Source organism: Myripristis murdjan, chromosome 23 (assembly GCF_902150065.1).
Source record: "Myripristis murdjan chromosome 23, fMyrMur1.1, whole genome shotgun sequence".
NCBI lineage: Eukaryota > Metazoa > Chordata > Actinopteri > Holocentriformes > Holocentridae > Myripristis > Myripristis murdjan.
Genome location: NC_044002.1, coordinates 7,740,119 through 7,751,355, shown reverse-complemented (window position 1 = coordinate 7,751,355; position 11,237 = coordinate 7,740,119). Strand labels below are relative to the sequence as shown.

General features: G+C 42.1%; 2 protein-coding genes across 2 annotated transcripts; both read left to right on the top strand.

Moving 5' to 3' along the window:
- The first annotated feature begins 2,075 nt into the window (after positions 1-2,075).
- On the top strand, positions 2,076-4,977 carry LOC115355130 (tripartite motif-containing protein 35-like). The gene is made up of 7 exons (XM_030045806.1): positions 2,076-2,164; positions 2,384-2,839; positions 2,945-3,040; positions 3,115-3,345; positions 3,455-3,477; positions 3,562-3,680; positions 4,248-4,977. The coding sequence occupies exons 2-7, from the start codon at positions 2,417-2,419 to the stop codon at positions 4,790-4,792; spliced, it is 1,437 nt and encodes a 478-aa protein (XP_029901666.1). The 5' UTR covers positions 2,076-2,164; positions 2,384-2,416; the 3' UTR covers positions 4,793-4,977.
- Positions 4,978-6,306: 1,329 nt separating this feature from the next.
- LOC115355128 (protein mono-ADP-ribosyltransferase TIPARP-like) lies at positions 6,307-11,183 on the top strand. Its single transcript, XM_030045801.1, has 6 exons — positions 6,307-6,404; positions 6,990-7,865; positions 8,145-8,313; positions 8,493-8,680; positions 9,541-9,810; positions 10,427-11,183. Exons 2-6 carry the CDS (start codon positions 6,997-6,999, stop codon positions 10,878-10,880), a joined length of 1,950 nt encoding a protein of 649 aa, XP_029901661.1. The 5' UTR covers positions 6,307-6,404; positions 6,990-6,996; the 3' UTR covers positions 10,881-11,183.
- The last annotated feature ends 54 nt before the right edge of the window (positions 11,184-11,237 follow it).

Below are 11,237 nucleotides of genomic sequence, written 5' to 3'. Positions count from 1 at the left end.
ATAGCCCATCTGTGTTGCCAGTTACACGTCAGAAAAAGCGAAGGGACCATGAGTGCCATCCAGCTGAGCAGCATGAGGATCGTTTAAAAGTAACTTCTGGAAAGAGCACTTGATGCCTTAGTTCTTCGTGCAAGTGGAAGGGTGGCTCAAGGTTTAAGAAAGACGTTCTCATAGGTGATCGGTCCTGATCTGATCTGTCATTCAACAAGACACAGATCAGTTGGAGGTTGCTGTGCATACATTACATCCAACAAATGTCTGAAATGTAAATATAAATGTAAACATCATAAAGGCAGAAAAAATATGGCAAATTCAACTCTAATGTCTAATGGGGTGAAAGCGAAGCTGTGGTTTCAGCCCAAAGAACCAAATGTGGACAACCCACATTCGGGACGTTTCCCTCTTCTGTTTTTCTGTTTCCACATGACTTGTGTAGCCAGCTCAGCCTTCCTCACAGCAAATCCAAGCAAAAACTATAAACTGTTCACACCGATGATGACTCATACAAATATCAGATCTATGAAGAAGTTACATTTCCCCACTGCATATAAATAATTGACAGTTGTTCTCTGGCAAACTTTGGTGGCCAGCCAGGACTGCTTATACCCTGTTCTTTCTTTTTTTTGCATGTCTCTGAAGGTAACTAATGTTTATCCTACCACTGAGTTCTGGCACTCTAAGCATGTTGCAGGCGCCTTCACTGACATTGGCTTTCAAGTGAAAAGTTGTCAGAAGATGGTTTAATGTGTTGACTGCAGTAAGTTTTTTTTTTTTGTTTCTCCCCAAAAGGGTTACTGTAACTCAAGTGATTCAAGTGTTGCATTCAGGAAGCAGTGCAGAGGGGCAGAACTCTCCAATCAGAGAGCATAGAGGAGCCATGAACCTCAGCACAGCATGTATCGAGCTTCAGCTGATTGATGAACTAAGTACTGCGGCACGCTGTGAAGAGGAGCAGCATCTTCCACACAATCAAGGGAGGGTTCCTCTTAATGTGTTTGACTCTGAGAGCTATGGAGAGGCTGTTCTGAGGGCAATCAGAGGAGACAACTGTACTCCAAGTGATCATAACTGACAGTAATGAAGAACTGTCTGCACACTGGTGTCATCATAAATCAACCAAGGAGCAAGAACTTTTCTCTCTCTCTTTATTTTTTTCTGACCTGCCTGTTAAAAATACCAAAGGCGTGGTTGTTGTTCTTTTCTGTGAGAACAGAAACAATGGAAAAGATAAAAATAGAAGTATATAGATGGAAACTGCACAGGGCCCATGCAAAGCCATGGCATGTGATAAGTAGATGACAATCCTGAAAGTAAAGGTGGAAAGATTGTGACTGAGAAGAGGTGAAATGGTTGACCTTACCACTGAAAAAAAAGAAAAAAAGACCCACACCTATTTAAAGGTGAATTCACAAAGAAATACTTCCCTTTGCTTTAAAAGGAGCACTCTCATTTACCCTCTGCACCTTCATAAAGTCACCCATCACTGTCAAATGACCTGAGTTGACTTTGAGAAGTGATGTGACCCAGAATGTTGTATTTTTGTGAAATGAGAACTGAAAATATCAAATGAGCCTTTCATAGCAAAAACAACAGACTAGGTTTGAAAAATGATTTGTGTTGCTCACTCAATTCAATAAAAAATAATTAATGTTTTTATTATTACCTTTTTACAGTTGCTACCAAACGCCACTAGGGGGTGTTGTATGCTTAATAATTGTGAACGGTCAATTAAAAAAACACCTTGGACACTTACTACTAATTATGGCCAGAGGATTTCATCTCAAGTATTGACTGATTAATTCAGCTTTCATAATGAGCAGATTAATATTATTACTCTTTCATGTTGCTTTATATGACTGACATTATTTTTTGTATCTGTAATGTTTTCTATGTATAGTTTCATACAGCATTTTTGGATATAAGATTAATTTGAGGATGGGAAAGGTACTGTAATTATTACTGAGTGTAAATCATAGACGAGCTTGCCCTTAGGCAGACTGTGGATGGTAATATGAAATGTTGGAGTTGGTGAAGGGTTAAAAGTGTCTGCCTGCTTGACTCCGCCTTATTTGTGTGACTCAACAGAGCAGGAAGCAGGAAGTCTACACAGTTATTTACAGTAGCTGTCAGAGACGTATGTCTGTAACTGGCTTTTGGGTTTCAGGTGAGTTCCATTAAAACTTTCCACTATAGCCTAAATAATACTGCAATTATGGATAGTTGGATGATATGTATGGAGGTTCTGGGTTTCAGCTGCCTTGCAATGGTAAAGAGAATGGACTAAACTGACAATATGCAGCAGTTCTGGGTGTAAACAAGGGCTATTTCTGTGTTGCTAAAGCCTGCAGCTTGCCTGTGCCCTTTGCTCCACTTTCTGTTTCAGAGGAAAAGAGGAGCTCAGTGGCAGGGTGGCAGAATGGCCGGCAGGCTCTCGCTCCCGGAGGTGGACCTCTCCTGCCCCATATGCTGTGACATCTTCAGAGACCCAGTGGTGCTCAAGTGCAGCCACAGTTTCTGCGCGGGATGCCTGCAGCAGTATTGGGGTCCAGCGGGACACAGTCGTGACTGCCCTCTCTGCAGGACGGAGTCTGTGGATGAACCTGTGGCCAGTCTTACCTTGAAAAACCTGTGCGACTCTTACGTCCAGGACAGCGGAGGACTGGAGGCCCCGCCTGGAGAGCTGTACTGTGATCCCGGGGAGATGTGTCCTCTCCATGGGGAGAGGCTCAAGCTCTTCTGCCTCCCGGACAAAGAGCCCATCTGTGTGGTTTGCCACACATCCAGGAGGCACAAACAGCACGACTGCTGCCCCATCAGCGAGGCCATTCTGGATGTGAAGGTAACAAAGTTGTGCTCAAAGTTGCAGAGAGAGCAGAAGGTGGAATAATGAATGGCGAGGTTACTTAAAGATCAGCTAATCTCTTTTCCTGAATTTTATACACAGGAGGAAATTAAGTCTGCCCTCAGCTCTTTGCAAGAGAAGAAGGAGGCTTTTGACAAAATGAAGAAAAACTGTGAGGATACTGCGGCATACATTCAGGTATAGGATTGTACTTGCTTGTGGATGATATAAGAAATCATACTGTAGCCATGCTAATGCAGGTTTGATTTCAGGTCCAAGCACAATTTGTTGAAAGACGGACCCGTGAGGAGTTTGAGAAGCTTCACCGTTTCCTTGAAGCTGAGGAAGAGGCCAGGATGGAGGCCCTGAAGGCCGAGGAAGAACAGAAGAGTCAAGTAATGAGACAGAGGATTGAAGAAATGACAGACAATATCACTGCTTTGTCTGAGACCATCAGGGCCTTAGAGGAGGAGTTAGCTTTGGAGGACATCTCTGTCCTTCATGTACGTTTGGACGTGTCTGGATTATGCATGAATATTATATTGAGCACATTTGAATATATGAGCTCTTTCTCCCTCGTCTGAGTGATTGTGCGATCATTTTGTCTTTCAGAAATGCAAGAAGACAATGACAAGGTAAAAAGCCTTTGAAGCTTTTCTCTCTTATTCTTACTTTCATGATCGGTTGTGACAAAAAAAGAGTTTGCCTGTTTCCTACAGAGCCAACCTCCCAGTAGAGGATCCAGTTATGGCTCCAGGAGTGCTGATAGATGTGGCGAAACATCTGGGCTCTCTCAAGTACACTGTGTGGGAGAGGATGCAAAAGATCATTAAATACAGTGAGTTCCTTTTCTTCATTTTTCCACATGGATTAGCTTTCGGGAAAAGAAATATCAATATAATGGCAAAGTTTTCTCCTCGTCATGGATTTGTAAGGTTCGCAGAGTTTTGAGATAAGACAAAACAAGATAAGATAAAGTAAGATAAATACTTTGTCAGCTTCTGTGGAAAATTGCCTTTGGGCTTCACAGTGGTTGCAAAAAATACAGGGCAGGTATATTCAACATAAAAAGAAAGCCTAGTATAAACCATACACGTACTAAATGCTAAGATGAAAGTGGATTAGAATGTATTATCAGGAATTAGGAATTCGTCAAGGTGATTGCATGTGGAATTAAAGACAATGTAAGGGGTCATGGCAGAAATTGCTGGGATTTTCTCTGTCCCGGAGCACCTGTGTCTCAGAGGAATGTCTCTGCGGCTTGCCTATAATTTTACAATCTTTGCCAGCTTGCTTTTGTTAGACATTTATATTCCAGCTCTAAGATGTCCTGACTTACAGGAAGACATGTTGAATGAACCACAGTCAAACAGACTCTGCTAAGATTTTGTCATGATGTCCTCAGCCCCGGTGACCCTGGACCCCAACACCGCTGCCCCCTGGCTCGTGCTGTCCGACGATCTCACCAGCATCAGCGACAGCGATGACAAACAGAAGCTGCCCGACAACCCGGAGAGGTTCGACCCGGATACGGGCGTGCTGGGCCACGAGGGCTTCACCTCAGGGAAGCACATCTGGAGTGTAGACGTGGGAGAAAACACCGCGTGGGTCCTCGGCGTGGCCAAAGAATCTGTCAAGAGGAAAGAGAAAGTGTCCTCAGTGCTGAAGAACGGCTACTTGTCTGTGTACTTCTACCACAAAATGTACTTTGCGGGCACCTCTCCTTTGACGAGGCTCAGCTTAAAGAGAAATCCCCAGAGAATCAGAGTGCAGTTAGACTGTGACAAGGGAAGGGCGTCTTTCTACGACCCACAAGACAACACACACATCTACACTTTCAAGCATACCTTAACTGAGAAGGTCTTCCCTTACTTCTGGGTGGGCTGTAAGCAGAGTCCTTTGATGATTTTACCGCAAGAGCTTATTGTGACAGCCGATGACTGTTGTTGAGACATTAACTAACTGAGCTATGAATTTTTCCTGTGTGAATTTTGAATGTATGTCTTTGATTTTTTTTTTTTTTTTAAATGAAAATAATACTCTAATTTATGTGCACAATTATTCGCCATTTCTTTCTAAGGCTTAACTACACATTTTTTTTTGTGGTATCAGTGAATAAAAGTTAATTAAAAATGTCTGTGTGTGAGCATGTGAGTGATTCGACTGATGTGACTGAGTTTATGAAGCGGCGCTTTTTAATTTCGCCTCACATCTCTACCACTTAGTCCACTTACTGTTTTTCTGCCCAAAAGAAATGGTAGCTTTATCTAATTTCATATCACTGGGTGTAAGAAAAGCCTCACAATCTAAAATGATGATGAATGAGTATTGATTTGGGTATATATTTGACAGCCTTTCAGTAACTACCGCAAAAGGTCTGGTCATATTTTATTTGTATTATATAGACCTACTATAAATAATTTGTTTATATACAGGTATTATATACTATATACCGGTTTCTGAGGTGTTGATACAAAGCAGAAAGTGACAGTTTTTTACTTGTATGTTGTAAAATGCAAATCAGAGACAAGTAAAAATAATTTCACAAAAATATTATCCATCTCAGTCAAACTGCAGTTGTCCAATTAATGGAGGGCTAAAGTTTTCTTGCTGACCCCCAATACTATAAGGATCAGGACTGTTGTGAGGTGAGGTTGGAAATCTGAGTGAGATACTGGTTAAGTGTAACTTATGGTGCAATATATAGGATTTGTTAAAATGAACTTCACTTCATTTGCACCATTATTAACATATATTCTGCCCTGTAACATTGTGCTAAAAATGTTACCTACATACATTTTACATGTTAATTTGTATTTCTTTGATTTATTTCAGTTGCAGCACTTTTTAAGATATTTTTTTCTTCAATTAAATGTCATTCTTTTATTGAAGGCCTACAGTGGAGACGGGAATGCAGATGCACAGTGAAGAATTTCATTGCGCGATTGCGCAGGGCAGCTGTGTTCAATTAAGTCAACCTTAATCTAAAACAATTTACACAATTTACAAACCAATATATTTAATGTGCCATTACAATGTAGGTTTATTGCACGTGTTATCTATTCAAAAACAAATTGCCCCGGTGAAGTTCAATATGTTCATCTATTTTTCATTATGGATTACTCTGTCAGTGTTTATGAGAATTCAACTGGATATTTATATACATGGATATATTATGGATATATGGATATTGTCGAAAGCTGATAGGAAACAATTAAGGTTCCAGATAAGCTGTTTTAAATAAGTAACTTTATGGGGACGTTTATTTATATTTTGACATACTGTAAAGTGTACAATACATGTTTTTGTGTCACTTGTTCTATTGTTGTATCTATCTATCTATCCATCTACCTGTGTGTCTGTGTATTATAATTTATTTTTACATGAAGTTTTCTGCTGCCACTCACTTGGACTGGCAGCTCCTGGAAAAGTACTCAGCTAGCTCTGTCCCAGTTAGCCCGTCGACCGAGCCAGCAGCTTACAACTTTACAACCTGAAAACAAATCTTCAGAGTTCATTTCACCATTTCCCGGCCACATTAATTGAAGCTGACAGACTCCAGGTGAGGAAGAATTAATTAACGGCCTAAATTAGCTGGGACCGGCTGGTTAACGTGAGGTTAGCCACTTCTTCAAAACACTGACGCTAGCTCTCATATCCGTCTATTCGCCATTTATAGACGTTGGGGGATTTTTCAGTGAAATAAATACAGCCTATTGTGAAGTTACACCACTGTTGGACAAAATTGTGCAACAAGTGACCTCCTGCAAGCATGAAGAGATTAAAAAAAAAAAAAAGCAACTGTTTTCATTAAATAATTAGAATGCATCTTAATATGTTTCTATTAACATATTGCATATCACTTGCATTGGGTTGAAACCGCTTGCTATGGTGTATATACTTTATACTTTATATCACAATGAGTTTGGTGTGTGCAACTACCTCCACATCCCCATATATTAGAGTTGGGTTTATAACCAATAAGTTATGCATACTCTCTGTAATTGCACTGTTTCCATTTTATTTTATATAGTTTTTTACCCGTGTTTTTAATGTTTGTTTCATCTTTTGTAAAGTGTCCCTGAGTGTTATTGAAAGGCGCTTCTAAATAAAATGTATCATTATTATAAGTGTTCCTCTGCTTGAGATCCAGGATGACTGACCATTCATCCAGCAAAGGGCAGAGGAGAAAGAGAGCAGCACATGTTCCAGCTCCACAGCCTGCACCCAAGTCACCCAAGGTTGCCTTCCTCAGCCCCTCTCTTCTCCTGCTGGAAATCCCTGCTGACTCCAACACCAGCCTCCCAGTGTGGGACGCCCTCAGGTCCCAGCAGGTTGATGTTGCTTGGGCTGTTAACCCATACAGCATCAATCTCCTTTTAACCCCAGTGCCCTCAAAGCAAGGTACGACTACAAGTCCAGGCAAGGATGACAGCACTACTAACATGGCGCAGATGTCAGCCGCTCCTTCGAGCGTCATGCAGCCTCAAATGATTATCCAGTCCCTAGCTCAGCAAGATGCCACCACCCAAAACACCTCCAATATCCTGCTCAGCTTCTCCCAAAATGTCCCCAGCCTTCTGCCCAGACCTGGCCCCTGTGGTCAGACACAGAACGTGATGTCAAGCGCGGTGTCGACCACCTCCCTGGTTGTCCCCCTGCCTCTCATCATCACGCAGTCGCCACCGGCTCTGCAGCCCAGCACCCCTGCAAAAAACGGGGCTCCTTGTTTCACCCGCACCCCAACAACCAGTCCCACCAAGCCTCCCGTCCAGCTAAAGCCACGGGTCTCCAGGCCCTTTCACACCAAGAGCTCCGATGACATCAGCATCTGCGACCGTTTCCTCTTGAGTGTGTGTCATAAAGGGGCTAAGTGTAAGATGCACCACACTCCCTACCCCTTCCACTGGCAGCTGTGGTGTGTGAGCACGCACAAGTGGGTTGATTTCCCTGCTCGCTCTCAGCTCTTGCTGGAGAGGGTCTACTGTGATGTCAACTCAGAGACGGTTTCCATCAAGGATGGGTGAGTAACTGGGTAGGACAGCTGGCATATTTCAGATTGCAGCATATGTTGCTTTCAGATGGTATTTGCTGTTGACACCAACTGCAGGTAGAGGCAAGTAAAACAGCTACAGCAGTCTAATAAGTTAAAAAAAAAAAACTGAATCCCATTCTTGTAATGCAGCCTTTAAAACCAGGAAAAGACAGCACTTATGCCATATAATGATATTACAATATCCAAAATCTAGCCAGGATTTGATACAAAATCCCACAGTCCTGTTTTGTGAAACAAACGTTTCAGAAATGACCTGTTCAAACTGGATTTTGAATCGATGGAGTTGGACAGCCCATGTAAATATGACGGGGTCAGACGACTGTCCAACACTGACGATCCAGCCAAGAATCCTCACTTCCCCAGCAAGTGGAAAATCTACTGGTGGGATAATCTCAACTGGCTAGAGTACAAGGAGGTAAGGCAATCTCTTTTTTCTCTCCTCACTCTTTCTTTGTCTCCCTCTTGTCTTTTCCCACTCTCCATTGTCCTTTCTTTTTCTAATTGAATCTCTGTCCTGTTCTCATTTTGAGTGCCTGTCACATTTGACCACTGAGTGAATGTTTTAGCGACGGATTGGATTGGATTGTACTGTAGGATGTGGCCAAGAATCTGCTGGAGAAGATGAATGAGAAGGAGGCAGAGTGTTTCTTCAACATCGGCTCCAAGCAGTACAGGGTGGATTTCATCAGCATGACCCAAACCAATATCACCACAGGATTCCAGAGGGAAATACGCCGCAGACCCGCCTACCTCCCCCGTGCTGCCATGGAGCCATACCTGAAGTACATATCCTGCTTTTCTTATCTGTCGCTTTTACTACTTCTCTCAAGACCAATATCGGCCTTTTATTAAAAATCAAACATCGGCCAGTGTCATTTACCTGTGATAAAATGGATACACTTGTTTGAACAGTTCACGTAACGATAAAGTTATTGTAAAATTGATCAGTCACATTCTAATGCAAGATTTCACACACCCTTGTGAAGTTACTGTCATTGTTGTCATTTTTTCAGTCTTCCACGGTCCAGATCCTGTTTCAGAAGTTTTGCGAAACACTTAGCACAACACAGCTAATGGGGTGCAGCTGTGTATTAAAGCTGATAATTGCATATCATTGTGATCTCGCAACAATGAAATATTTCACTTCATTTAGAACATCCATTGTAGTTGAGAACAGAGGAAATGTTAATGCTTTGTTAAATGTTGTGCTAAGACCCCAAAAGTGCATTAAAATAATTTTGTTTCATGATTGATAAATGTGACATCTGGCAAAATAAACAGCGTTATTGGAAACACTGAATATCGGCACTACAAACTTTTGTGCACAAAGGATTTTAGAAGCAACTGTGCCAGAGAAACAATATGTAGAATTCATGAAGAGAATGCCAGACACTGTCTCAAACTAGTAGCTAGAGAAGTCTGAGATGGTGTGGGGGATTCTCTTTAAAAGAATCACAAAATATTGGCTGTAAGTAGCTTCAATCCAAAAGTAACTGTGTTAGCTGGCATCCACATTCATCATCTGCTCTGACTTATCAGTGGTTTTCAGATGCATACGCTTATCAGTGGGTGAGATGGGGTCCCATGCCTCAAGTTAACTCTTTTTGTGATTTTCCTTTCCTCTTCCTGGTTTCACACGCAGAACAGGCGTCCTCACTGGTTCCACACAGGCGCTCGCTGAGTCTCCTGCTGCCAACTTCAGCGTGGACCCTCTGCAGGAGTTCAGCTGCTGGTACCCCCCTGTGTGGAGTCTGGGGTCACAGCTGGACTGCAGCCTGGTGGACGTCCCCGAAGGCACGCAGGCCTACTACAAGATCCTGAACCTGTTCCACGAGAGCCTGCCTGAGACCAAAGTGGAGATTATCAGCATCGAGCAAATCCAGAACCTCCTGCACTGGGACAAGTTCCAAAGGTCTGGCTGCCTTTCATTTGTTATTTGTAGTTTTGTTCATATTGTGTGTCCAGCATGGATGGAGAGGTATTAATGGCATCACTGGGTAGTCGTTTTCGGCATGAAGCTTACACTTACAATGATGTTCTATGGTTATATTGGTCAGTGAGCAAAGTATTCTGCAAAGTGTAATAGATTTACAATATCGGATACCAAAACGAATTTAAGATTGAAAGTGATGACTACCAGCATTTTGTGTCAGTATTCAGCATTTCAAAATGTGACAATTTTTCATGTAGAAGTATTCTGTATTTGATTTTTAGAGGGTGAAAACCTCTAAAATAGAGACACTAAAAATCTCCATTTAAACCAAGGACAATGCTGCTACAAATAATAGTAATATATTCATTCACTCACATTGTGTGCAGATCACTCAAAATGGGACATTAAAATCAGATCAGGTTAATCTTGCCATACACAACCCATGAAAAATTGATTTAACAGGACAATAAATATGTAATCCAGCCCTTGTTTGTATGGATGGAGATGAAGAAAGACAGAGGAAAGAGGCAGGGTGTTTGTACATGTGCTACATCCAAACACTTGAACCTGAAACACCAACACATTTTCATCGCAGACACAAGAGCTACATGCTGAATCAGCACCCGAAGACGAAGGAGCCTCTGGAGCAGCATCTGTTCCACGGCACCACCAAGGAGGCTGCAGAGGACATCTGCCACAACAACTTTGACCCTCGCATGGCCGGGCTTAACGGAGCGTCCTATGGTTATGGGTCCTACTTCGCCTGCACTGCCGCTTTCTCCAACTCCTACTCGGCCAAGGTGGGGCCAAATGATGTTCGACACATGTTCCTAGCCAAGGTCCTGGTGGGGAAAGTCAGTGTGGGGAGGAATGGCTACCGCCGTCCCCCGCCTCTCAGCTCCAAGACGAAGCAGTACTGTCTCTACGACACCTGTGTGGATAACCTGGAGAAACCCACCATGTTTGTAGTTTTTGATAGCTGTCAGTGCTACCCATACTACCTCATTAAGTACAAAGACCTGCCCAGAGTAGTTGATATGGCACAGTGAAAAACATGTGGTTGATAGTAGTTGTAATCGTTCAGCTAGATCTTGAGGGTAGACAAATGTTCATGTTGTTTTTGTCCTCAGCTGAATTATTAGATTATGTGCAATGAAGTTTCACCTCAGCAGTGAAGGCATGTGAGCAGACAAATTGGTATGTTATAATGTACAATGTTGCCATGTATACTGTTACAAATGCAAGCACTATTTTTCAAAACAATGTTTATTTTGTTTACGGAACAGACATTTTACACTGGTGGAAACAATTAGATTTTGTTTTACTCTCAAAGATGTTCTCGATCAATTTAGAGTTTTTCATGTTTATGAAAATAAACTGTTTACTGAATACATTCATCTTTCAGT